The following is a 23,681-nucleotide window of genomic DNA, read 5'->3' on the forward strand; positions in this document are numbered from 1 at the left end:
TGTGAATAAATGTTTTCAAGTTTTTCAGTAGATACCCAGAAGAGAGATTGTTGGGTCATATGGTAACTCTATTCTTAATTTTTTGAAGGGCTTCTATATTGTTTTCCATAGTGGGCTGTACCAGTTTACATTCCAACCAGCAATGAATGAGGGTTCTTTTTTCTCCACAAGCTGTCCAATACATGTTATTAATCATCTTGTTGGACCCCAAAGGAAAAGGAAGTAAAGGCAAAAATAAATGAATGGGACTATAGCAAGCTAAAAAGCTTCCTGCACAGCAAATGGAAATGACAACTAAACAAAAAGGCAACCAACAAAATGGGAGATGATACTTGCAAACAATAACTCTGACAAAGGGTTAATATCCAAAATATATAAAGCATTCATACATCTCAACACCAAACAAACAATCAAGTTTTTTAAAAATGGGCATAGGATCTCAACAGACACTTCTCCCAAGAAGACATACAAATGGCCAACAGTTACATGAAAAGATGCTCAGCTTCACTAGCTATTAGAGAAATGCAAATAAAAACTACAATGAGACACCAATTCATACCTGTTAGAATGATTATCAATCCTTTATATTTCCAAAATTACTCAACTCTTTTTATACCCCCTATGCCACAGCCATGGCTTTTAGAACCACTTAGAAGCTGATAGCTCCCAATGCAAGTTTAACTTACATTTAAATTTCCCACCCAAAATTAACTCACAGTCTCCCACATCTTCATCCCACCTGAAAGGAACTTATTTTTTCTTCTTTTGCCCTTATTTCAAACCATGACACGCATCACACTAATGCAGAGCTTTGGGAATCCTCCTTTATAACTCCTTTCTTTTATCCTTGACATCCGGGAAGTCACCAAGTCCTGTCAAATTACCACCTACATATCTCTCTAATAAGCCTTCTCCTTTCCATCAGCAGTGCCACTCAAATTTCACTAAGAAGTTTTTTGGGTTTTTTTTAGCTTATGTTTCTTGCTTAGCCATAAATCTAAAATCATTCTCCATGTACTAATATTCTGAATCAGAAATATAATTTGCCAATTATAATTGCTTAGCTTGTTTACCTAGTACATATGGTATATTTAAGTTTAGCTTGTTTACCTAATACATAGAGTATACTTGCCAATCACCTATGTGCATGTAAAAAGACCCAGGGTTATCACAATAAATAAGGTAGACATGACTGAGTCTCAAACTCCTAATGGCTTTCAAAATCACATCTAAAGTCCATATAATGGAAATCCCTGGTTGGCTCTTGTCAAACTACTGAAAAAGATTGGGAATTATACTGGGTGAGCTTTGTTTTCCTTTGGCTTTTGCCCCTGAAAGGACTCCACAGTGCATGTGTAGCTATATAAAAGGCAGGCAGAAATGATCTGGTGTAAGAAGCTAAGGGCCCAGTCTGCCATTGTGATAGTCACGGGAGAGCCAGGCACTGATCTAAAGGTGGAGATGTCTGTCACCAACTACCTTTTAAGCTCCTAAAATAAATTGACATCTTACCATTTCCAGTATTTGATTCAAAGTGCTCAGAAACACTTCTGAACTCCTTTCATTGAGAACATACTCTTTATTAATATCATGACAGAAAGTAGTTACAAATTGAAATGTGTTACTTTATACTAAAAAATAAAATCCTACCATGATTGGATTTTTGTTTTGATAATACTCTTACCTACTTGAAATATCTTAAAAATACATTTTTAAGATGGAAGTATTTGGTATAATTTTGGTAATTGTAGGATATATATGTCCTCCTACATACACCACTCAAATTGATAGCATAGTTAGACACACAGGTTGATATTGGCCACACTCTGCTGTGTCCCTGGCTCCTGGTGTACAGCTCTCACTGGCTGCTCATAGGTAGTTCCCTGAGTTCCCTGGGCAGGTGTTATTGCTTGCATACACTCCCTTAACCTGACCCAGCTTGTTTGTTTTGTTCATGTGTGTGTGTGTGTTTTTAATCCTTACCTGAAGATATTTTTTTCCATTGATATTTTTAAAGAGAGTAGACGGGAGGGAGGAGGGGGAGAAAGTGAGAGAGAAACATCAATGTGAGAGAGACACATGATTGGTTGCTTTCCCCTGTGGTCCCCAACTGGGTCCAGGGTTCGAAACAGTAGCTGAGACACGTTCCCTTGACCAGGAATTGAACCCATGACCCTTCTGTCTGAGGGCCGATGCTCTAACCACTGAAAAATTGGCCAGGGCTCATGTGTTTATTTTTAACTTGCTAGAGTGAAAGGCAATGGAGGCATAACTTAGGCAAGTTTCTGGTAAATTATCCTTTAGTTAAAATTATTTTTTTTAGAATATTATTTTTATGAAGAACAGTTGAAGAAAACAAAATATATTTAAAAATCTAATTCAGAAGGCATAGTAGTTTATATTCTGAGATTTTTTAAAGAGGTGGTTCACATTCATATTTCACTTCAGTATTTATTGGCTCACCATTGTGTTCAGGAAAGTTCTGGTAGGTGCTGGGGCTATAATAGTAACATAGATGCTATTCATGTTCTTCCAGAGTTGAGTACCAAGCAGAGGAGACAGATAATGGAAAAAAAATAATTAAAGTGTAGTAGCAATTAGGAGAAGGGAATTACAGTGAATACAATTCACACCAGGGGCACTAACTTCCTGATGAAAGACTTTCTGGAGAAAGGGACTTCTGAGTTGTCGTCTAAAAGGTGAGAAGCCATCAAGACAGATCAAGAAATGAGGAAAGCAGGGGGAACAACTTAGGCACAGGCATGGAGCAGAGATGGTGGGTCTACGGAAATGATGGCGATTACCCCAGAGAAGTGGTAGAGGCAGCCTAAGCAGGTACACAGCAACAGAAAGCCCCGGGGAATAAAGTAGATTGGTGTGTTTAGAGATCTGCAGGTGACTTGGTAACATAATAAAGTATATCAAAATAATGGTATATATTTTAATAGTTTTATGAAGTCATACATTTATAGACAAAGTAATCAGAAATTTATTTTTATTTTTTTTCAGAAATTTATTTTAAATAAAGAGATTGATTTGGTTAAAACTACACATTTCTTATTCTGAAATTCATGTGTCATGGGAATGGGGCCAAAACACAATAAATCAGGACACACTCATGGTTGTAGGAGTTCTGTGTGCTAAGAGATTCCTTAAAATTGACATTGTGTGGAACACACACAGAGAATTGGTCTTTGATGATTACTTTGTGTAGATTCTTCATTTATCAAATTCTCTTTTTGAAGAAGAAAGTTTCCTACTTTTTTATCTTTTGTTTGCTTGGATGGGATCAATGGCATGGTAATTACAAATAAATACTACAAAAACTTCAATCTCAAACTTCAAGTTCTTCTCAAAGTTTGGTTAAAACAGTGCCTTAGTTAAATCAGATGACTTATTCTAGTCCATGGATTCATTGATTTGTGAGAATCTATTATTCTTTTATTTTGTAATAGAGGACACCATCAAAATAAAAATGTCATGGCTGGACTGAAGCAGAAAGAGCAATTTTAAGTTTTGAGGAGTGGTTTTAGCCCCAGTGACTATGCTTTTTATTTTTATTTTTTTGAGCCATTAACTAATTTCATCTAAGTTTTAGTCAGATTTGGGAGGATCTAAATATCCAATGTTTTGTTGTTAATTTATGAATTATTAGACTAATGTGGCAAGCAGAAGTAGTAATGGGTATGAAACATTGATTCGAGGTATCTTTTTTCCAAGGTGCTATACATTCTTAGTTTGCAAACATTGATAAGGGACACAAACATGAATGAGTAGCCAATGACTTGAACGGTAAAAATATAGTGCTGCAAGTATTTAGAGGAAAAAAAGGTTGACATTTTTTTTCCTCAGCATAGAATTTCCTTTCATTCTTCTGATCAAGTCACATATTCATATATTTAATAAATTTTTAAGAATGTGTATTAAATGCAGAATTCAGTGGTAGATGTTGAAGATACAGAAATGATTTGAAACTGAAAGGGACATTAAAGTAATGGTTCTAAAATATTGGGTAATCCATTGGCTCATTTGCAAAGCTGATAAACACTGTGGATACAACATACACACAACAAGCTCAGGGGATCCATGAATGCTTTGAGGTCTACCATTTGTGAATCCTGTTTAATGATTTCTAAAATCCAGTTTTATTCATTTTTAAAAATTTGCCACCAAACTCAAGGTTTATTTAAACCTTATTATGAGGGTTAACTTTGTTTACACAATTTACCCTCTTCCAAATTAATATTGAGCCAGATCTTCCATACACACCTTGAACTGAGAATTATATTGCTGATATTGGGGAGCCAACCTGCTCAGTAAAATGAGCATGAGCGCCATCTAATGTCCAAATGGAACAAATGTTGGTAACAACAGTAATATACAACAGGATTTAGGATATGTACCAAAGGATTTAGGATTATTGCCCTTTGGTTGGTTGGTTCATTTCTTTCCAATATTCATGAATTATTATTTTTTTATTATCACTTTCAGTTCTTTTATTCCATATAACAAGCCCTTGAGTTAGTTTTTACTGTTGCAAATTAAAACTAAACATTTTGAGATAAGAAACATTTGTAAATTTGTCTTTTTGTTGATGGAGGAGCATATGATTTACATTTTAAAATAATTTTTATATTTTATAACAGTTTTGTATTTTCAGAATAATTGTGAAAATACTACAGAGTGTCCCCAAATACTCCACATTCATTTTTCCCTAAAAAGTGGTACTATTTTTATAACTAATGAACCATTATGGATATATTATTATGAATTAAAGTTTATATTTCCTTCAGGTGTTCTCAAATTTTTTCCTAATGTTCCTTTTTTAGGTTCCAAGATTCCATCTAGGAATCCACATTACCTTTAGTAATTGTCTCCTTATGCTTGGTTATGACAGTTTGATATACAATTGATTTGGTGTATATTTGAAGTTTCTTTTAGCTTTGTTACTTTTCAAAATAATTTAACATTTTTTCTCAAAAAGCACTTTTAAGTGGTTCTTTATAAACAAACTAGAGACCCAGTGCACAGATTCGTGCACTGGTGGGATCCCTCAGCCTGGCCTGTGCCCTGTCACAGGCCTGCAGGGATTGGGCCAAACCAGCAGTCGGACATCCCTCGAGGGATGTAGTAGTGCGCTAAGCAGTAGGCAGCCGGGGAGGAGCCCAAGCCTGGTCCAGTCAAGCAAAATAAATTTTTTTTCAAACATATAAAAACTGAAAGAATTCATTGCCAGTAGACTTACAGCTAAAAAAAGTTTGAGGAAGTACTTTAGGCAGAAGGAAAATTATACTAGATATAAATATGGATCTAAACAAAAGAATGAAGATTACCTTAAAGGGTAACTTCAATACTCACACCTTGGACTTCTGTTACTATCTATCTTACCACATCATGAGTTAGAACATGAGGATGCTCCTGACCCAGCTTCAAGTTTTCTAAAAAATATAAACAGGGGTGTCCCCCGGAAATCTATACACATGGATGATTATAAAGTCAGTGTTTATTAACATTGTTCATTTTCAAAATTTGAAAGAATCTACAAAAATGAATAATTATTCTTATCAATGCCTGTTTTAAACTGATGACCATTCTGGTCCAGGCACCTCTGATAATACAAAGCTATAGAATCACAAACATCAAGAATCATTTCCTTTGGTATTATTGTGCTCCTAATTCGTCAGCTATTGCCAGTTTTGTACCATAAACTTTATCTTTTATGTGTCGCCATAAAAATAAAATCTAGTGGTACTTTAGGATAAATTTTAGTCTGGCTTCACCCATTATTTCAAATCACTTAAACCTGAATTAAATTGTGTATACATTTTGAGGGGACACCCTATATATAACAAGATATGAAGAGGAACACAGTGATAAGAACTTGCTACCTGACTGACCAAGGGGAACAGAGCTAGCTGCCTGGCAATCTGGACCACTCACCTTAAATAAGTTTTCAGTAATGAAGTTACTAAGGGACTAATAAAAGTCTATAGTTTTCGGTGTCTATATTTTAGGTTTTAACTGATACTGCAGATTTGGTTATTTTGGTATAGATCAAGGGCATACAACTTTATTACTGAAACCGTATTTAAGTGTATATTAACTGCACCTTGAGGGCTCCTTCAAGGCATGGACCAGACTAATATTTATCAGATTCTCAGAGAATAAAATATACAACACTTATTTATACAGTAATTGATTAGTTGTTTTTAAAGCTGTTATATTGTACCTTTTACATTAAGATCTTTATTGTACTCAGGTTATTTTTCCACATGAAGACACAGTTGATACAGAATATCCTAATGGAAATGCCATATTTTTCTCACTAATTTGAAATGCCAACTGTGTCATATATCAATCACGTATATATGCATTGAAGGTTGGGGGAGCTATTTGTTTATTAGTCTATGTCTCTATGCATCAATATTATAAATATCTGTGTACTAATTAGATGTTTATACAAATACTTGATATCTCATAGGGCAAATATTTCAACTTTTTTTCTTAAGTATATCTTGGTTCCTCCTAATATATTGAATTTCTAAATAAATTTTAGAATAATTTTTTAAAGAGTAGATGACAAGGTTATTAGAAACTCAGCTAGATCACATTGGTTTTAACCTGTCTTATTATGGATTGATACATGCAGAAGTCTCCAGTCTGATGAGCAGGGTTAGTCTATAAGTAGCATTTTATCCTCACAGCCATAGCAGCAATAGCACACATGGTATGGAAAAGCTGACACTGCCTACCTAGTGGACATCTAGGGATCAGATCTCCTCCTCATTTCCCAGAGTTACTCACACTCCCCTACTTGGTCACCATTAGCTTTGGTTATTTGGGATAGATCGTGGGAATACAACTTCATCACTGAAACCTTATTAAAGTGTATATTAAGTATATATTGAGGACTCCTTCAAGGTGTGGACCAAACTAATATTTATCAGATTCTCAGAGAATAAAATATACAACACTTATTTTACTCTTCAGGGTTTCAGTTGACTTTTATTGACAGACACCAGGGTTTAATGCTCTATAACTCCATTTTAATACCATGTTGGGGAATTTAGGCATTTTATTCAACTTTCACCACTTACTATAGAGTGTCTATTTTGCTCTTGGTCCAGAACTAAGTGTTGAATATTCAGCAATAGGAAATACATATGGATTCTTCTCTCACGGGAAAAATCCAACATTGAAATAGAATAAACAGAAATATAAATATTTAATTTATAATTGAGTTTAAGGCTATGGAGGGGAAATAGGGTTTTATGTGAGAATAAATAACTGGAAGGAGAATAATACATTTTTCATGTATAGAGCATTTAATGTACAAATGAAACCTGATTTAACTTGTAACATAACTAGATTTATGTAGCAAATTAAATAAGTTTTAATAAGTCCACTTATTCATTTATTTCACAGCATCCATGTTTATCCAGATATTGGGCTCACAATAACAACCAAGGCCTTTGAGGAGTTCATTGTTTAACTGTGTGCACAATTAGCAGTACTTCTCATTAAAATAATTGCATACCAAATGAAAACATAATATATCCTTTTTCTTTTCTTTTTTTTTTTTAGATGAGGATAGGCATTCATTCAGGCTCTGTGCTGGCTGGAGTTGTTGGGGTAAGAATGCCACGATATTGCCTGTTTGGAAATAATGTCACTCTGGCAAGCAAATTCGAATCGGGAAGTCATCCTCGGCGCATCAATGTCAGCCCCACCACTTACCAGTAAGTGTTCTGGTTTCCTCCCCTGGTCTTTGACACTGCCTTGGGCTAACATCCTATCATTTGTAAGACCCTGTTCTTTTTCTTGGTTCTGTCATAATCCAAGATAATATCAGTGTATCTGCCCAGTCTGAAAGATAGCAATTGTGACACAAACTTTTCTTTGCACCCAGAGAGAGTTCATGGGAAACCTCACTTGAGTGAGAGGTAAATAAATTTGTCATTTCCCACCGTCTCTGTTCTTCTGAGGTATACCTGCTTAAAAGATATGAGAGCAGAGGTTAAGGGTTAAGGTTAAAGGCTAAGGTTATACTAGAAATTCTAATATTTTCAAAATGTTCCTCAATGTTTATGAAAATTAAAGGAATATGCTAGAGAAGGTGGCTTGTCTGTTTTTCTTTTGAATATGAATATAAACAAGGACTCTCTCCAGTGCAATATATACTGGGTACAGAGTAAAACTTCAGACTCCATTTCTCATAAAGGTCTTATTTCACAACTAGAGGCCCGGTGCATGAGATTCGTGCACGGAGGGGGGTTGTCCCTCAGCCCAGCCTGTACCCTCTTCAATCTGGGACCCCTTGAGGGATGTCCGACTGCCCAGTGGGATCAGGCCTAAACAGGCAGTCGGACATCCCTCTCACAATCCAGGAATGCTGGCTCCCAACTGCTTGCCTGCCTTCCTTCCTGATTGCCCCTAACCGCTTCTGCCTGCCAGCCTGATCACCCCCTAACCACTCTGCTGCCAGCCTGTTTGCCCCCAACTTCCCTCCTCTGCCGGCCTGGTCACCCCTAACTGCCCTCTCCTGCAGGGTTGATCACCTCCAAATGCCCCCCCTTGCAGGCCTGGTCCTTCTCAACTGCCCTCTCCTGCTGGCCATCTTGTGGTGGCCATCTTGTGTCCACATGGGGGCAGGATCTTTGACCACATGGGGGCAGCTATATTGTGTGTTGCAGTGATGATCAATCTGCATATTACTCTTTTATTAGATAGGATAAGAGGCCTGGTACAGGGGTGGGGGCCAGCTGGTTTGCCCTGAAGGGCGTCCCAGATCAGGTGGGGGTTCCCTTGGGGTGTGGGGCGGCCTGAGCGAGGGGCCTGTGGTGGTTTGCAGGCCGGCCACGCCCCCTGGCAACCCAAGCGGAGGCCCTGGTATCTGGAATTTATTTTCCTTCTACAATTGAAACTTTGTAGCCTGGAGCGGAGCCAAGCCTGGGGCTCCCTCCGAGGCCCACAGCCATTTGTGTTGGGGTTATAATTGAAACTTTGTTGCCTTAAGCGGGTGGGCTCGGCCAGGGTGTGTGGAAAGTTTTGCTTCCCCTGTTGCCGGTGGCAACCCTGGCCTGCTCTCTCAAGCTCCGTTCTGCCACCATTTCCGTTTGAATTTGTTTACCTTCTATAATTGAAACTTTGTAGCTTGAGTGGAGGCTTAGGCCTGGCAAGGGCAGGCGGAAAGCTTGGCTTCCTCTGTTACCTAGGAAACCTTGCTATCTGTGGCTGTAGCCATCTTGGTTTGGGTTAATTTGCATACTCGCTCTGATTGGATGGTGGGCGTGGCTTTGTGGGCGTGGCTTGTGGGGTGTCGGAGGTATGGTCAATTTGCATATTTGTCTATTATTAGATAGGATTCTACACTTTTTGACAGCTGCATTCATCCTTATTTTCTGCCTGGTAGATGTCATCTCAGCCACTAGATAGTAAGTTCCATATGGGCAGTGGCCACGTTTTTTTGGCTCATCATTATACACCCAGAATTTACCAATGTTTAGCACATCAGAAGCACTGTATAAATATTTATTGAACTAATGAATGAATGCATTAATAAGATGGACTTCTCTAGAATAACAAAGCAGTATGACTATCTCATCCCTGTTAGACTTTTACTTTCTGCTAGGCATTGTGTACAAGCTGTTTAAATAGTGCCATGATTTGGGTAACTTAGAAATTATTGTAAAACTGTAAAGTAGAAATAATGATCATTGCCTCTTTTAAAAAAAAAAAAATTGTATGGATTTTTTTGAGAGAGAGGAAGGGCGAGGAGAGAGAGAAACACAGATTAGTTGCCTCCTGCACCTCCACTCCCCACCCCACCTACTGGGATCAAGCCCACAACCCAGGCATGTGCTCTGACCGGGAATCAAACCTGCAACTTTGGGACGAAGCCCAACCAACCGAACCACACAGGCCAGGGTGATCATTGATACTTGTTATTAACATGGCTACAAAAAACAAACAAAAAAAAACCCTCAAGCAGAAAATCTGAATATATAGGTAACAAAATTTGATTCTAATTTAAAAGCAACAACAATGGAAACAAAGATAGACACATTGAGATGCCATTTAGGGATAGTTTCTCTGACTGGCACCAAATCATGTAATTCTTCCTAATGCTTTATAAACCAATTTTTACATTTAGTCTGTCCTCAACCCTTTTCCTTGCTTTTCCCTGTGTTTTTCCCTCCTTTTCTTTTTTCAAAAATACTATATTCCAAGCACTACGGTAGGCACTAATGTTATAATAATGAACCTCATAAGTTTGATCTCTGCCCTTGAGAAGGAGACCATGGACTAAATGTTGGATGTGCCCAAGTAAACAATTCATTAAGTAGAATGGGTTGGAGGTCAAGAAACGCTGATTAGAATATTAAAGTACGAGAAGGGGTGGACTAAAATGAGGAGGAAGAGATAAAGCTGGTAAGTCAACTTAAGGGGTTTCAACCTAACCCTAAGAGCAGCAGTGGACATTGGAGAGTTTTTGTGTGTTTTTGCGTTTTTTGCTCCAAAGTGACTTTTTATTTACTTATTTATTTCTTTTATTTTTTTCCATCACTATTTATCCTCACTATGCCCGCCTCCACTTCCACCCTGCATTTACCACACTGTTGACCAGGTCCATGACTTATCTTTTTTTCTTTTTTGCACAATCCCTACACACCCTCCCAATACCCTCTCCCTTCCACTCCCCTTTCCCCCACAGACACACCAGAGCTGTCTGCCTGCTCTCTATGAGTCTGTCTCTATTTTGCTTGGTAGTTAGTTTGTTCATTATATTCCACATATGAGTGAAATCATATGGTACTTGTCTTTCTCTGGCTGGCTTATTTCACTTAGCATAATGAAGAATTTTAAGCAAAGGAGTGACTTGACCAGATTTGTACTTTAAAAAGATCACTAAAGTTACAGAAAGAAGAACAGATTAGGAGGTGGGGATGAGTAGTAATCTAGTGATTGAGAGGAATAACCATATCCCCATTTCCTTAATTACTGAGATCTTAGAGTCCCAACATTTGCTTTCAACTTGTCTTGCTGTGTTTCAGAAGAGTGGTTGGATTCAATGACTTTGAACATCCACTTTTATCTGGAATGCCATTAAAAACACGCTGGCTCCTGGTTAAGTTTCTAGCAAATTAAATATGGCTACCAGTATGTGATTTTAGTAATTGGGTTTTCATATTCTGGATCTTTTTGTGCTTAAGTATTTTCTGTTTCTTCCATCTACCCAAGTCTATACAGTTCAGCTGTAAAATTGTTAGATTGCACATGGCACAGGTGATTTATGAACCTACACCAGGATGCTCACAGTGAAGTGCCACAATTGACTCCTGAGGGACAGTCTCTATCAGGAGACAAAATTACACTTTCTTAGTGCAGATAAGAATTTGGGAAATAAAACTGGAAATTTCAAGCTCTCATGAGCTTAAAACTTAGTTTTATTTCCTGAATTAAATTTGTAGAATATCCAATATAGTCTTGTCATCTTGAAATCTTCAGAGAGGTTTATACTGAATTCATTTTTAGTAAGACTATATGATTATAAATTTTGAGAGAGTGAATTATTTGGTTATTATGATAAATTGAAATAATTTTCTGAATAATTTATTTCAAATACATTTTGCCCAAAATATTTAAGTAGTTGGTTTAATATTTTATTATATTTGCTCTAGTTATTATTTAATAAAAATAAATAAAACATTTCCTTTGGATTTTCCTCCCTTTCATTGTGACAGATAGCCTAGTAAATTTGGTGTGTTTCAAAGTCTAGTGTTTTATACATGACCTTTCTCATATATATACATAGACAATAGAATTTTATTTTACCTGTTTTAATTTTGTAAGTGATATGTCACTGTATGAACCTTTCTCTAACTTTTTTAAATTTCATATTTTAAGATTTATTCATATGGAGACATGTACCTGTAGCTCAACATTTTAATTACTATACTATTCCAGTGTATGACTACACCATATTTTAATTTTACTCATCTATTCCTCTATTAATGAGCACAAGGTTTTTAAAAATATTTTTTAATTATTAAAAAGTATGTTCCCATGAACATTACTTACCTGTTATTATATAAGTTTGCTACTTTACTTTCAGATGATATCAATAATTGAGTTTCCTATAGGTCATTAGAATTGAAATGATGAGCTGTTGTTTATTTCAAAATTAATTTGGATATAAGGAATGAAGATTTTAAAATCAGGGCCATAACTTTTATATGAATGGCCTTCATTTTTCCAGTAATGAACAAGGACCATTTCCTCTTCACCTAGAGTACTTTATTGCTGGACAAAAAGAAATATTTAATGACTTTTGAATTTTCCGTGTTTGATGTTTTCATTTCTGTTCAATAAATGTGATGTTTCCACTCATCCAAATGTTAAAATAATGCACACATTACAAACAATTGTCTTTTAGCATCAAGCTACTGATCTGTGAAACTAAAATAATTGCTTATGTTAAGGACAGTTTCAGCAAATTTGGAAATGGCATGAATAATCGAATGATTTGCCTGAGCAAATCATTACTTGCATTTCCTTGTTATTACAAGCGAAAAATGTAGAAAGACTCTTTAATTACTATGATATGAAATTTTCCTTACACTTAAAGATTTTTGTTTCTCTCGTTTTATAGTTGATCTATTTCTGGACTCTTCAGAATACCTATTTTTCATTCACTGTGGAAGGCCCCTTCTGTTAAAACCAAGTTGCCTTCTGACCACTGCAATGTAAACCGCTCACCACATCAGAGGATGTACAATGGAGAAGGATGTGGTAGTCGATAAGAACACAGGCTCCAGAAGCGGAGTGCCTCGGTTGGAATCCAGGCTTTAGAACTTAGTGCCTGTGAAATTTAACAACTTAATTTAGTAGTAAATATGATGTTTACAAATCTCCTAGTACTTGGAACACAGTAGACATCCATTTATTGCATCATCCTGTTCTTTTCTATGAAGGAATAGACTATCTTATTCCTGCACTTGAGTCTCATATTAATGAGCTTAGCCATGTTGAATTATGTGTAACAGTGCATTACAGACCTCATCTGGCAATCCCAAAGGTGTGGGTTTGGTAATTTGGGCAAAGGCATTTGAGCTATGACTCAGTACCCAGCTAGTAATCGCCTTATTCCTATAAGTTTTTTTATTAGCTAAGGCATCTTACTGATGAGTAAGTCATAATTATGTGATAAAAACTAACTGCTTTCTTGGCAAATACTCAAATTTAAGTAGCAGGACATTATTGCATATATGTTAACTAGGTTAACATAAACATTGTGACTTAAATGACACAAATTTATTATCTTGCTGTTTTTTGGGGTAGCCGTCTGGTACAGGTGCCCCTGTGCCCAGCAGGGCTGCATTCTTTAACCTGTTTCCTTGCCTCTTCCGGCTTGTAGAGGCCACCTGCATTCCTTTCTCACAGTTTCCTTTCTGTGCACCTGAAACCTATATAATTTTACTAACCAATGTTACCCCAATAAATTAAATTTAAAAAGAAAGAAAAATAATAAAGCCAATAGTAAAGCATTTCTCTGACACTGCTCACATCTCTTTTTCTGACTCTTTTTCCTTCTTATCTGCTTTTAAATTCCCTGTGATTATTATGGATCCATTGGATAATCCAGGATAATTTCCCTCTTTTAAAGTCAGCTGCTTAGCAACCTAATTCATCTTTGCTAACAGGTTCCAGGGATTCTATTCTGCTTACAACAAGGGGAAATCTGAGGGGTAAGATCTGCCTGGAGCGGTGGTACAACCCTACTTATACTTTGCACTTAGCCACTCCCCTATCCTGCTCCACTGTATGTCCTCTGACAGGGCGAGCTGTTTATATTGCAGTGGTCAGAGGCAACTTGGTTTCAACAGAAGATGGGTTTTCCACAGTGAATGAAAAATGGGCATTCTGAAGAGTCCAGAAATAGATCAACTATAAAATGAGAAAAACAAAGCAAGCTTGTGAGTTTAACGTACTTTTTAATGTATCAATTATGTAAAAAGAAAAAATCTGAGAAAGAAAATAACTTTTGCAAGATGAATGCTCTAGCTTCTAGAGGATTTTTTCAGGAACTAAAGGTATAGATTCCTGAAAAGGGATACCTACTTCAGGACTGTCCTGGTCATTTCATGCTGCTCTGACAAAGTATGGACCACAGAAATCTTTGCTTACAGTTGTGGAGACTGGAAATCGGAGGTCATGGTGCCAGCAGGGTCAGGTCCTGTGGGGAGCCCTCTATGGCTTGCAGAGGATTGACTTCTCTTTGTATCCTCACTCAGAGGAGAGAGGGATAAGAAGCAAGCTCTCTAATGACTCTTATAAAAGAGCACTAATTCTATTCATGAGTGCCCCACCCTCATGGCTTCCTCTAATTGTAACTGGCACTCAAAGGCCCCACCTTCTAATACCATCACATTGGGGGGTAGGGTTTCAAGGATAAGTTTTGAGAGGATTACAAACATTAAGTCCATAACAATGACTAAATTACATTTCTATATTTAAGAGGTAGTAGAGCCTGCCAGTGTAGCTCAGTGGTTGAGCGTCGACCTGTGAACCAGGAGGTCACAGTTAGATTCCTGTTCAGGGCACATGCCCGGGTTGTGGGCTCCATCCCCAGTGTGGGGCGTGCAGAAGGCAGCCAATCTATGATTCTTGCTCATCATTGATGTTTCTATCTCTCCCTCTTCCTTCTCTCTGAAATCAATAAAAAGAATATATATTTTTAAAAGCTGTGAAGTCCTTGGCTTGAGGAAGAGATTTAGGAGCAGTCCTGAAAAACAAGGAATTTTTACAAAGCTGACTGCAGTCTCCTCACTTTGCAATCTGCCCTCAGATGTAGCTACCCCCCTATAATCTCTAAGAAAGCTGGGCATACAAGAAGTTTTAATAGTTAGCTTACAGCTATCTTTAGACAACAAGAACCAAGCTTAAAATTTCAAAACAATATTGTTTGTGCTTGAGTTTGGTATATAAATTCCTAGCCTAGGAATCAGGGAGAACTGAATCTCATCTTGATTCAGATATTAACTTGCTGTGAAATTTTTGGCAAACCAGTTAATGTTTCTGAGCTTGGTCTCCTCATATCTACAATGAGGAAGACCAAGATGATCTCTCAAATATCTTTTACCTCTAAAATGTCATGATAGCAAACGTTTAATGAATTACTTATTTTCTCTAAGCAATTTCTCCTTATTACATTTACCATATTTTTCGTGTATAAGATGCTATTTTTTTCTAAAATCTTTAGACTGAAAATCGAGGGGCATCTTATACACAGGAGTGAGCTGTGCAGGTGCGTAGCTGCCTATACCTTGTCCAACAGGCTTCCTTCAATCACAAGCTTTATTGTTACTGACGTCAGCTGATGTCGTAATTGGAAGTGGAGGTGGGGAGTGTGTAAATGCAACAAGGACCAGAGTGTTCTGAGCCCATAAAGATGTCAAAAAACAAAAAGATAAATACCAGCAAGTGATTGTCTTACTCTGCAAACTTCAAACTGAATGTAATCACCTATGCAAAAGAGCATGGAAATAGAGCTGCAGAGAGACAATTTGGACCTCCTCCCACTGAGTGTATGATCAGAAAGTGGAGAAAACAACCTGTGAACTGAAAGGTCCTGGGTTCAATTCCAGTCAAGGGCACATACCCAGGTTGTGGGCTCAGTCCCCAGTAGGGGACGTGCAGGACGCAGACAATCAATGATTCTCTCACATCATTGATGTTTCTATCTCTCTCTTCCTCTCCCTTCCTCTCTAAAACCAATAAAAAAATTATTTTTTTTTTAAAAGAAAGAGCAGTAAGGAGCAAGTGGGATCAGAGCAAGGGAGATTCTGTTCATCTGCTTGCAGGACATTCGATCCTTTCAAAACCTCCATGGAGACATTTAGTCCAACCACGTCATCTACCTACTCCATGTATAATTGCCAGAAAGGTTCATTGGCAAACCAGCCATGACACAATTATTGGACTAATAAAACATGATCATATTTTTAGTGTATTAATCCTGTAAAAGAAAAGTATCAATAGAGGTTATGGGCTATTTGAACCCAGGGACGTTTTCTAAGCCTGGGAGTTTTTGATAGGACCAAATTTCTGCTAATTTTCTTTCCCGACTCTGAATATATAAAAATGCCAGGTTTTACTTTTCATACTCAGGGTAATAAAGAGGAGGTATGTTCTTCCTAAAATATTTGCCTGGTGTCTCCATATTTCTAACCACATCAGTATCCGTAACTCTGAATCCAAATGTGGGTATCTATGACAAAGCTTCAAAAAAACAGAGGCTTCCAAGTTAAACAGAAAACTGTCTTGCTATTCAGGATTTTACTTTATAGGCAATATGGAGGAATGCATCTTCCTAGTATATTGTGATATGCATGGAATAATTGAAGAAAGGTGAAGTAACATGGGTATATTCTTTGCACGTAAAAGTTAGTTATTAATACTAGTTAAAAGCAATAGCTGGAAAATCTGCTTCTGTCCCTTTGTCAATATAATTATTATACACTAGAGGCCCAGTGCACAAATTCATGCACTGGTGGGGTCCCTCGGCCTGGCTGGCGATCAGGGCCGATCAGGGCAATCTTGCCCAGTCCTGATCTGGGCCAATGGGGGCCAGCCAGCTAGGGAGGGATCACGGGAGGGCTCCAGGGCATGTCCAGCCCATCTCACCCAGTCCCAATAGGCCAGATCCCAGTAGCAAGCTAACCTACTGGTTGGAGCGTCTGCCCCCTGGTGGTCAGTGCGCATCATAGCAACTGGTTAAGCAGTCAACCGAATTGTCAACCAATGGGTCGGACATTTAGCATATTAGGCTTTTATATATATATAGACTAGAGGCCCGTTGCACCAAGATTCATGCAATAGGCCTTCCTTCCCCTGGCTGCCAGCACCCAGGACCCGGGCCACAGCGGAGCCTTCAGTCTTCAGTCTTCAGTTTTCACTCAGGCAGAGCCTTCAGTCTTTGCTCTGTGCCTGCGTATGCAAATTAACCCGCCATCTTTGTTGTGTTTATTTGCATACTCACTCCTGATTGGCTGGTGGGTGTCGTGGAGGTATGGTCAGTTTGCATCTTTCTCTTTTATTAGTGTAGATGACTGAGATACTATATCGTAAATACTCCTCTTCCTATAAATACTTAATGTGGGAAAAGACATCCAACAAACTTCAGGAAATTTCTGTCTAGTAGTTCACCTCTTGCTTTCAGTCTTTTAAAAAATCAAAATGCTCATCTGCACTAGTGACTTGACTTGATATTTAAAAAAAAAATAGTATTTGGGCTGATTAAAAGGTGGTCCTGTTGGTCTTTTATGTGACTTTATTGATCTTCTTATGGTTTGTAGGAGCACCAAAGCAGTAAACACAATATTTTACAAAAGAAAAATAATCGGTAAAGACAAATGACTTAATAATTTTCTGAAAAGAAAAACTTGAGCTGTGCCTCAAGTTATATTTTCATTTTTCCAATTACAGACGGCAACATTAATATTATCCTTCTAACTGTGCCAATAAAAGTCCCATCCAGCAAAATTGAATGAGATATTTAACTCATTTAGACATTTTTATTTTGTCCTTTCTTTCTTTGTCTCCCTGCTGTATCAAATATCATTTTCCCCTAGAAAAATATAATTTTAAATATTGGAAATCATAAGCCTTCCTAATTTGAAAACATAAATTTGGCCTAGTATTTTGACCTTTAGAATATCCCCCCTCAGTCATTCCATGTATTTACTAGCACCTTTTAGATCATAATGGTAAAGTATTTGAGGATCAGAATACATTGTTGTGGTTATTTTTATAGTAAAAATTGTACATACTTACCCATTTTCTCAGTTCTATAGGACTTAAAGTAGTTGTCAGAATCAATGCAAAAATAAATGAAGAAATACTGGCACTTATTTAATAGCATTTTATTATTTCAGAGATTGGAAATGAAACAAAGTGTCTGACAATGGTGACTTTTTCTTCTTCATGGTTTGGTTGATTATTTGGCATAGGTTTGGTCCATATGATTAGGCCAGAGGTTGAATGTAGAGTATTTCTGGTTCTGTATTAGGGCACATTCCGTACTATGTACGAAGGCTGTTGTTTTTTTCCCATGACAGTAATGCTAGAAAGTTAATTACCTAATTTAGTTTTCATAATTTAAAGGCACTGATCTGATTCATATCAATAGATCTTACATGGGAAACATATATTAACTGCACACACAAAAAATGAATTTTTATTTTTATAAATAGCTCTTTTCTTGGCCATAAATATGTTTATAAATAATGCCAAGTTCAACTAAATTCCCCACATTATCTAAATTCCTGTAAAGTGAAAATTTACTAAGATCATTGAGGGTAATCTAAAGCAAGAGGGAAAACCAACCCACACTTTCCTTTCTCTTTCTCCTTTAAAATGACACCATTTCAAGTGACCTGGAGGTCAGTGTTTATTTTGCAACTAACAAATGATAAAAGACACTTTCTGAATTTTTTAGATGTTCAAATTTTAGCTAAAAAGGCCAAGTAGAAAAGTAACTTTTAGACATTTGTTGGCTATGGAACCAATTAAAGTAAAATTTGATTTACAAATTCAGGGTAGAATAAAGATAAACTAGTGTTGTTGAAGTGTTGGGGTATTGTGTAGCATTTAAGGAAGTCTTGGGGTTAGCATGTTCATGAATTTCCTGACACATGCTGTGTGCTTACTCACATGTGAACTCTATGGAAAGAAGTTTCCTCTGATGCTTTCAGTAGATTTCCAAAGTGACCCATAATTCAGAAAACATTACAAATTGCTACTGGCTAATTAAATAAATGAATGACCAATAAAAGACATCAAGAGACTGTAGTTCACACTACTGCTCTGCCACTAATTAGTTTATGACCCTAAATAAGTCACATGAGTAATCGCATCCTCTGTTTCCCAGGAGTTAGAAAACAATTGGGTCTAGATTACTTATAAAAAGTTTACCCTAAATCCTGGAGTAGAAAAAAGGACATTAATGGAAAAGCAATGAAATCTGAATGGAATCTGTAATTTACATAATAATAATATAATTTTATTAATTTCTTTAGTTTTGACAAGTATACCAGGTTATGTAGAAGGTTTATATGAGGGAAAACCAAGTTAAAAATTTAGGGGAACTCAGCAGTATCCTTGCAATGCTTCTGTAAATATGAAATTATTTCAAAATAAAATGTTTATTTAAAAGATTATTACAGCTCTAGCCAGTTTGGCTCAGTGGATAGAGTATCAACCTGCTGACCGAAGGTTCATGGGTTTTATTCCAGTGAAGAGCACTTACCTAGGTTGCAGGCTCAATCCCTGGCCCTGGTCAGAGTGTGTGCGGAAAGCAACCAATTGATGTGTGTCGCTCACATTGATGTTTCTCTCTCTCCATCTCTTCCTTTCCCTTCCTTTCCCTTCCACTCCCTCTAAAAATCAATGGAAAAATATCCTTGGGTGAGGATTAACAACACAAAAAGGTTATTGCAGTTCTAACATCAAGTGAGATTGAGAATTTATTTTCAGCTTAGACAACAGTGGGCCTTACATGCTATTGGAGACCCATTGAATGTTTCTGAGTCTGGAAACAACATGATGAAAGGAAAACATAATCGAGGTGATGTTCCACAGGGAGCAGAATAAGGAAAATTAGAGGAAATGGGACTGTTAGGAAGAGACAGTATTATTCCAGGCCTGAGGTATGGTCATGAACTAGAACTGTGGCAGTGGAAATAGAAAACCAATGAAGTATGAACACCTTTAAAGAAATAATTACAGCCCAGCCGGCGTGGCTCAGTGGTTGAGCATCGACCAGGAGGTCACAGTTCGATTCGCAGATAGGGCAGGTTGTGGGCTCCATCCCCACTGTGGAGCGTGCAGGAGAGAATCAATGATTCTCTCTCGTCATCCATGTTTCTATCTTTCCCTTTTCCTTCCTCTCTGACATCAATAAAATATATTTTCAAAAAGGAAATAATTTCGGGGCTGAGTGGGCAAAAACATGTATACATTCTACTTATTGTGTGGTCAGTGATGAGCCTTGAAACTGGAAAGCCATTTTTCTATTGTTACTCATTTTTTTAAAAAATAATTCCTTATGAACTTACCTTTTTCTTTCAAAATTCTTGCTTTGGGGTTAACATGTAATCAGACTTCTAAACCAATTTCTATTTCTTCCTTTTTCTCATTTATGTGTATTGCTTTTTAAAGGAATTAGAAAAAGTTTATATCATTATAATTGATATAAATTACATCATTTATATAATTATAATGACAACATATCATATATTATATTGGATTTGTTATTGTATTGTTACATTAAGTAAATAAGTATGTTTCAATTTCCCTCAAAACAAAGCAATGTACCATTCAGAAAAAAAGGTCATGAATTACATTATGAGAATGCTTTTTTTTTTTAAATCCTCCCCCAAGGATATGTTTTTATTTATTTTATGGAGAGAGAAAGAGAGAGAGAAACATTGAAGTGAGAGAAACACCGATTGGTTACCTCCCTTATGCACCTCTACCAGGGATCGAAACTCCAACCTAGGCATGTGCCCTGAGCAGGAATTGAACCTGCAACCTTGTGGTGTACAGGATGATGATCCAACCAACTGAGCCCCCCAGCCAGGACAGAGTACATTTCACTATCTAATAAAATAGAGTAATTTTGGAGAAGTCATTTTTCAACTAGAGCATTGAAAGTGGTCTCAATTGGAACTTTACATTCAGTCTTGGTTTCAGGTGTACAGCACAGTGGTTAGACATTTATATGACTTACTAAGTGATACCCTTGACAGAGACTGAATATTTTATCAGTCAGTTCCTCTCACTCTTCTTTTGTGTGTAATGCTCTGTGCACTTGGAGAAATTTCTGCTCTAAATGCTACGCTCTAGAATCATTTTCATCTCTGATTAAAGATTCTCATGCATTAGTCACCCACTACTGAATCAAAATTGCTCTATAACCAGCTTTTATGATATTCGCCAACAGAGCAGTGTTTTCTCTGGAGATCTTACTTGAGATGTTTTCAGATTTGCAAGTCTAAAACTAAAATAAATTCTAAACCCCAATAAATTTTAGAGCTGTAAATAATCTTTATAGTAAATTAGATCAAAATGTTAGGTGACTTTATCAGTGCCATTAGCTGATTTGCTATTATGCCACCTGTATAGGCTGGAAGGGTGACCCTAAAATGTAAGAGACCAGATTTACAGAGTTTACCCTCTAACCTCTTCACCTGTCTCATCCCAATTTACTAACTTACCATAGTTGTTCTCCACAAAAATTAGTATTTCTGAGAAACATCCTATCAAGGGAATTTATAATGAGTGTGTGCTGTAAACATTGTTCAAGAATAGATAAAAAGTGGGGTTTTTTTTAAGGGAAAAGAGTTTGCCTTTCGTTTTCTAGCCCCTAAATATTTCCTCAGGCTGATTTGCCTTCTTTGCACTGGAGTCATTACAACTCCCTGTGTTCTCAGCTAATTCTGCTGCTGTTGGTTCAGGAATACCTAAAATATAGAACGCAGAATTTCCTAAAATTGACTCTGGTCCTAATTTTATTTATTTATATTGAAATCAATGAAGGATCGTCCATTTCCAAAAATTAATGGGCTTCTTTCCTTCCTTTTTACTCCGCCCTTTGTCTTTTATACAGAAAGACCAGCACAATGATAAACTTGTTTTTAAGAAACAATTTTGGTTCGAGTAGTGAAAATACGTGAGGCATTATTTAATTTACAAGAACTGATTATAGGTATCTTTTATAATCTCTCATTTGTCATCTCTTTTTAAAGTTCTGGCTGTTGACATGTAAAAATTTTGAGTGAGTGTTTTAAATTTCAAATCTATTTGGTGTTTAGTCTGTTCAGTGGAGCTTTGAGGCTGTTAAAGGTCAAAATTGATAGTAGCCACAGAAACCAATGGCGTGAAATCATTTTTAGCTATTCAGCATTCCAAAATTCAAGAATTTAAGAGGCATTAGTTTTGGGACTGAAATGGGAAACGCAGGCCAGAATGTGCACTCCGGCAAGCCCCCCAGGCATTCAGACTATGGACTCCACAATAAGCATGCTTTGCCATTAATATTAACTCAGGGCGGTTGCAGAAAGAAATAAGCCAGGCTGTCACCTTAGTGCCTCAGAGGCATTTTGCCTTAAACTTTTCAGGATGCATATAGGGAAAGTATCTCTTTTTGAAAACTTATGTGTTAACTTGAATTTTCAAATTACCGACCAAGTGACAATCTTATAAAATTGCCACCAAATCTGCAACTTAAAATGTGGATAAATTTTGTAACCTTAAAATACATAAAAAATTGGTGAGATCCTTCTTCTCTTTTACTTCATAGTGAGCTCGATTCTTCCTTTTCTTATTTGGATGGGAGTTTTATTTCCAGGGAATGAGTCAATGAATTTCATGAGATTTTATGCTGCCTCCCTGACTCATAACTATCATTTCATGGGGCTTATCTTCAAACCACATCAGGTGTTGGAGCAGTGAAGCACATAGAGGAGAAATACAGAGCAGATTAGTTCTTCTCTCCACTCAGGTAGGAAGAAGAAGGTGCACAGAAAAAAAATGAGGGAATTACAGAACTTAGAAAACACAAGGAATCTTCATCTTTTAAATTTCTTCAGAGCTGTCCTCATTCTCCAACACTCAAAGACATAGTAGCTAATGCCATTATAGAGTCCAAATGCATTCCTTAGCAAAAAATGCATTCAGGTGAATAATTAGCAACAGACACTTCTAATTTACCACAGCAGATTGACTACCTGAATTTTTCATTAATCTCCTCTGAAACAATAGTAAACTGATAGTGAAGATAGAAAAGAAATGTAGCCCTCCTCCAGCATGTCCTTACAATGGTCAGGGGAAACCCACAATGCCACAAAATCATGCCACACATAAAACTTCCAAACAAATTTTAATGCCTCGCACTTAAATAGAGACTTTCAAATGTATTAGTCAGTTGTTGAGTGCCTTTAACATGAAAGAGGAAGATCAAAATAAAAAGGCAGACCACATCCCATCCCACCGAAAGACAACAACAAAAATTGGTTGTTGGAGGAAAAGGGAAAACGGGCGCTCAAGAGCCCAGGGAGCCAAAGCAGCTTCCTTTCTGCAGTGGTGAGGGAGCAGACCCACCAACCTCCATGGTACCCCGCCCCCCTCCCATGCTTGGGGGGACAATCATGGATCCAAAGCAGCAGTGAATTTTCATCTCGAAAATCAATTTGTAGAAAAACTCTGTTGTGAGGAGGAAGGGTGACAGGCAGGTAAACTAGGATTTGTGTGGCTTCCAAATACTCAACATGTGGCTGAAGCTCCCTGGTTGTCTGTCAACCAGCTGGGGATTAATTTAGATTCATGAAGAATGTAAGCTTTCATATCAGTCCTGAGTTGCTGAAGAAATGGATTGTTAGGCCGAGCTTGAAAGCCAGCCCAGGGATTTGGACTCACTCTATCATTTCAGAGGGGATCACAGGCTATGTGGTGACCCGGGTCTAAATCCCTGATCCCCGCATACACATTTGATCATTTATTCAGCACCTTGACTCATATCATCACCAGGCAAGCTGTGTGAAACACCTCCCCTGGCCTCCTGCACAGCCCACCGGTAACTCATTCAGATCGTCCTATTGGAAATAATCTGGATATCGCCC

General features: G+C 37.3%; 1 protein-coding gene across 1 annotated transcript in view; it reads left to right on the forward strand.

The window, feature by feature from the left end:
* GUCY1A2 (guanylate cyclase 1 soluble subunit alpha 2) overlaps nucleotides 1-23,681 on the forward strand; it is a 311,442-nt gene that overhangs the window by 270,558 nt on the left and 17,203 nt on the right. The window contains exon 7 of the mRNA XM_079787360.1: nucleotides 7,585-7,739. Coding sequence (XP_079643486.1) covers nucleotides 7,585-7,739 — 155 coding nt within the window. The remainder of the gene's footprint in view (nucleotides 1-7,584; nucleotides 7,740-23,681) is intronic.

The sequence above is a fragment of the Cnephaeus nilssonii genome (assembly GCF_951640355.1).
Source record: "Cnephaeus nilssonii genome assembly, chromosome: 13".
Taxonomy (NCBI): domain Eukaryota; kingdom Metazoa; phylum Chordata; class Mammalia; order Chiroptera; family Vespertilionidae; genus Cnephaeus; species Cnephaeus nilssonii.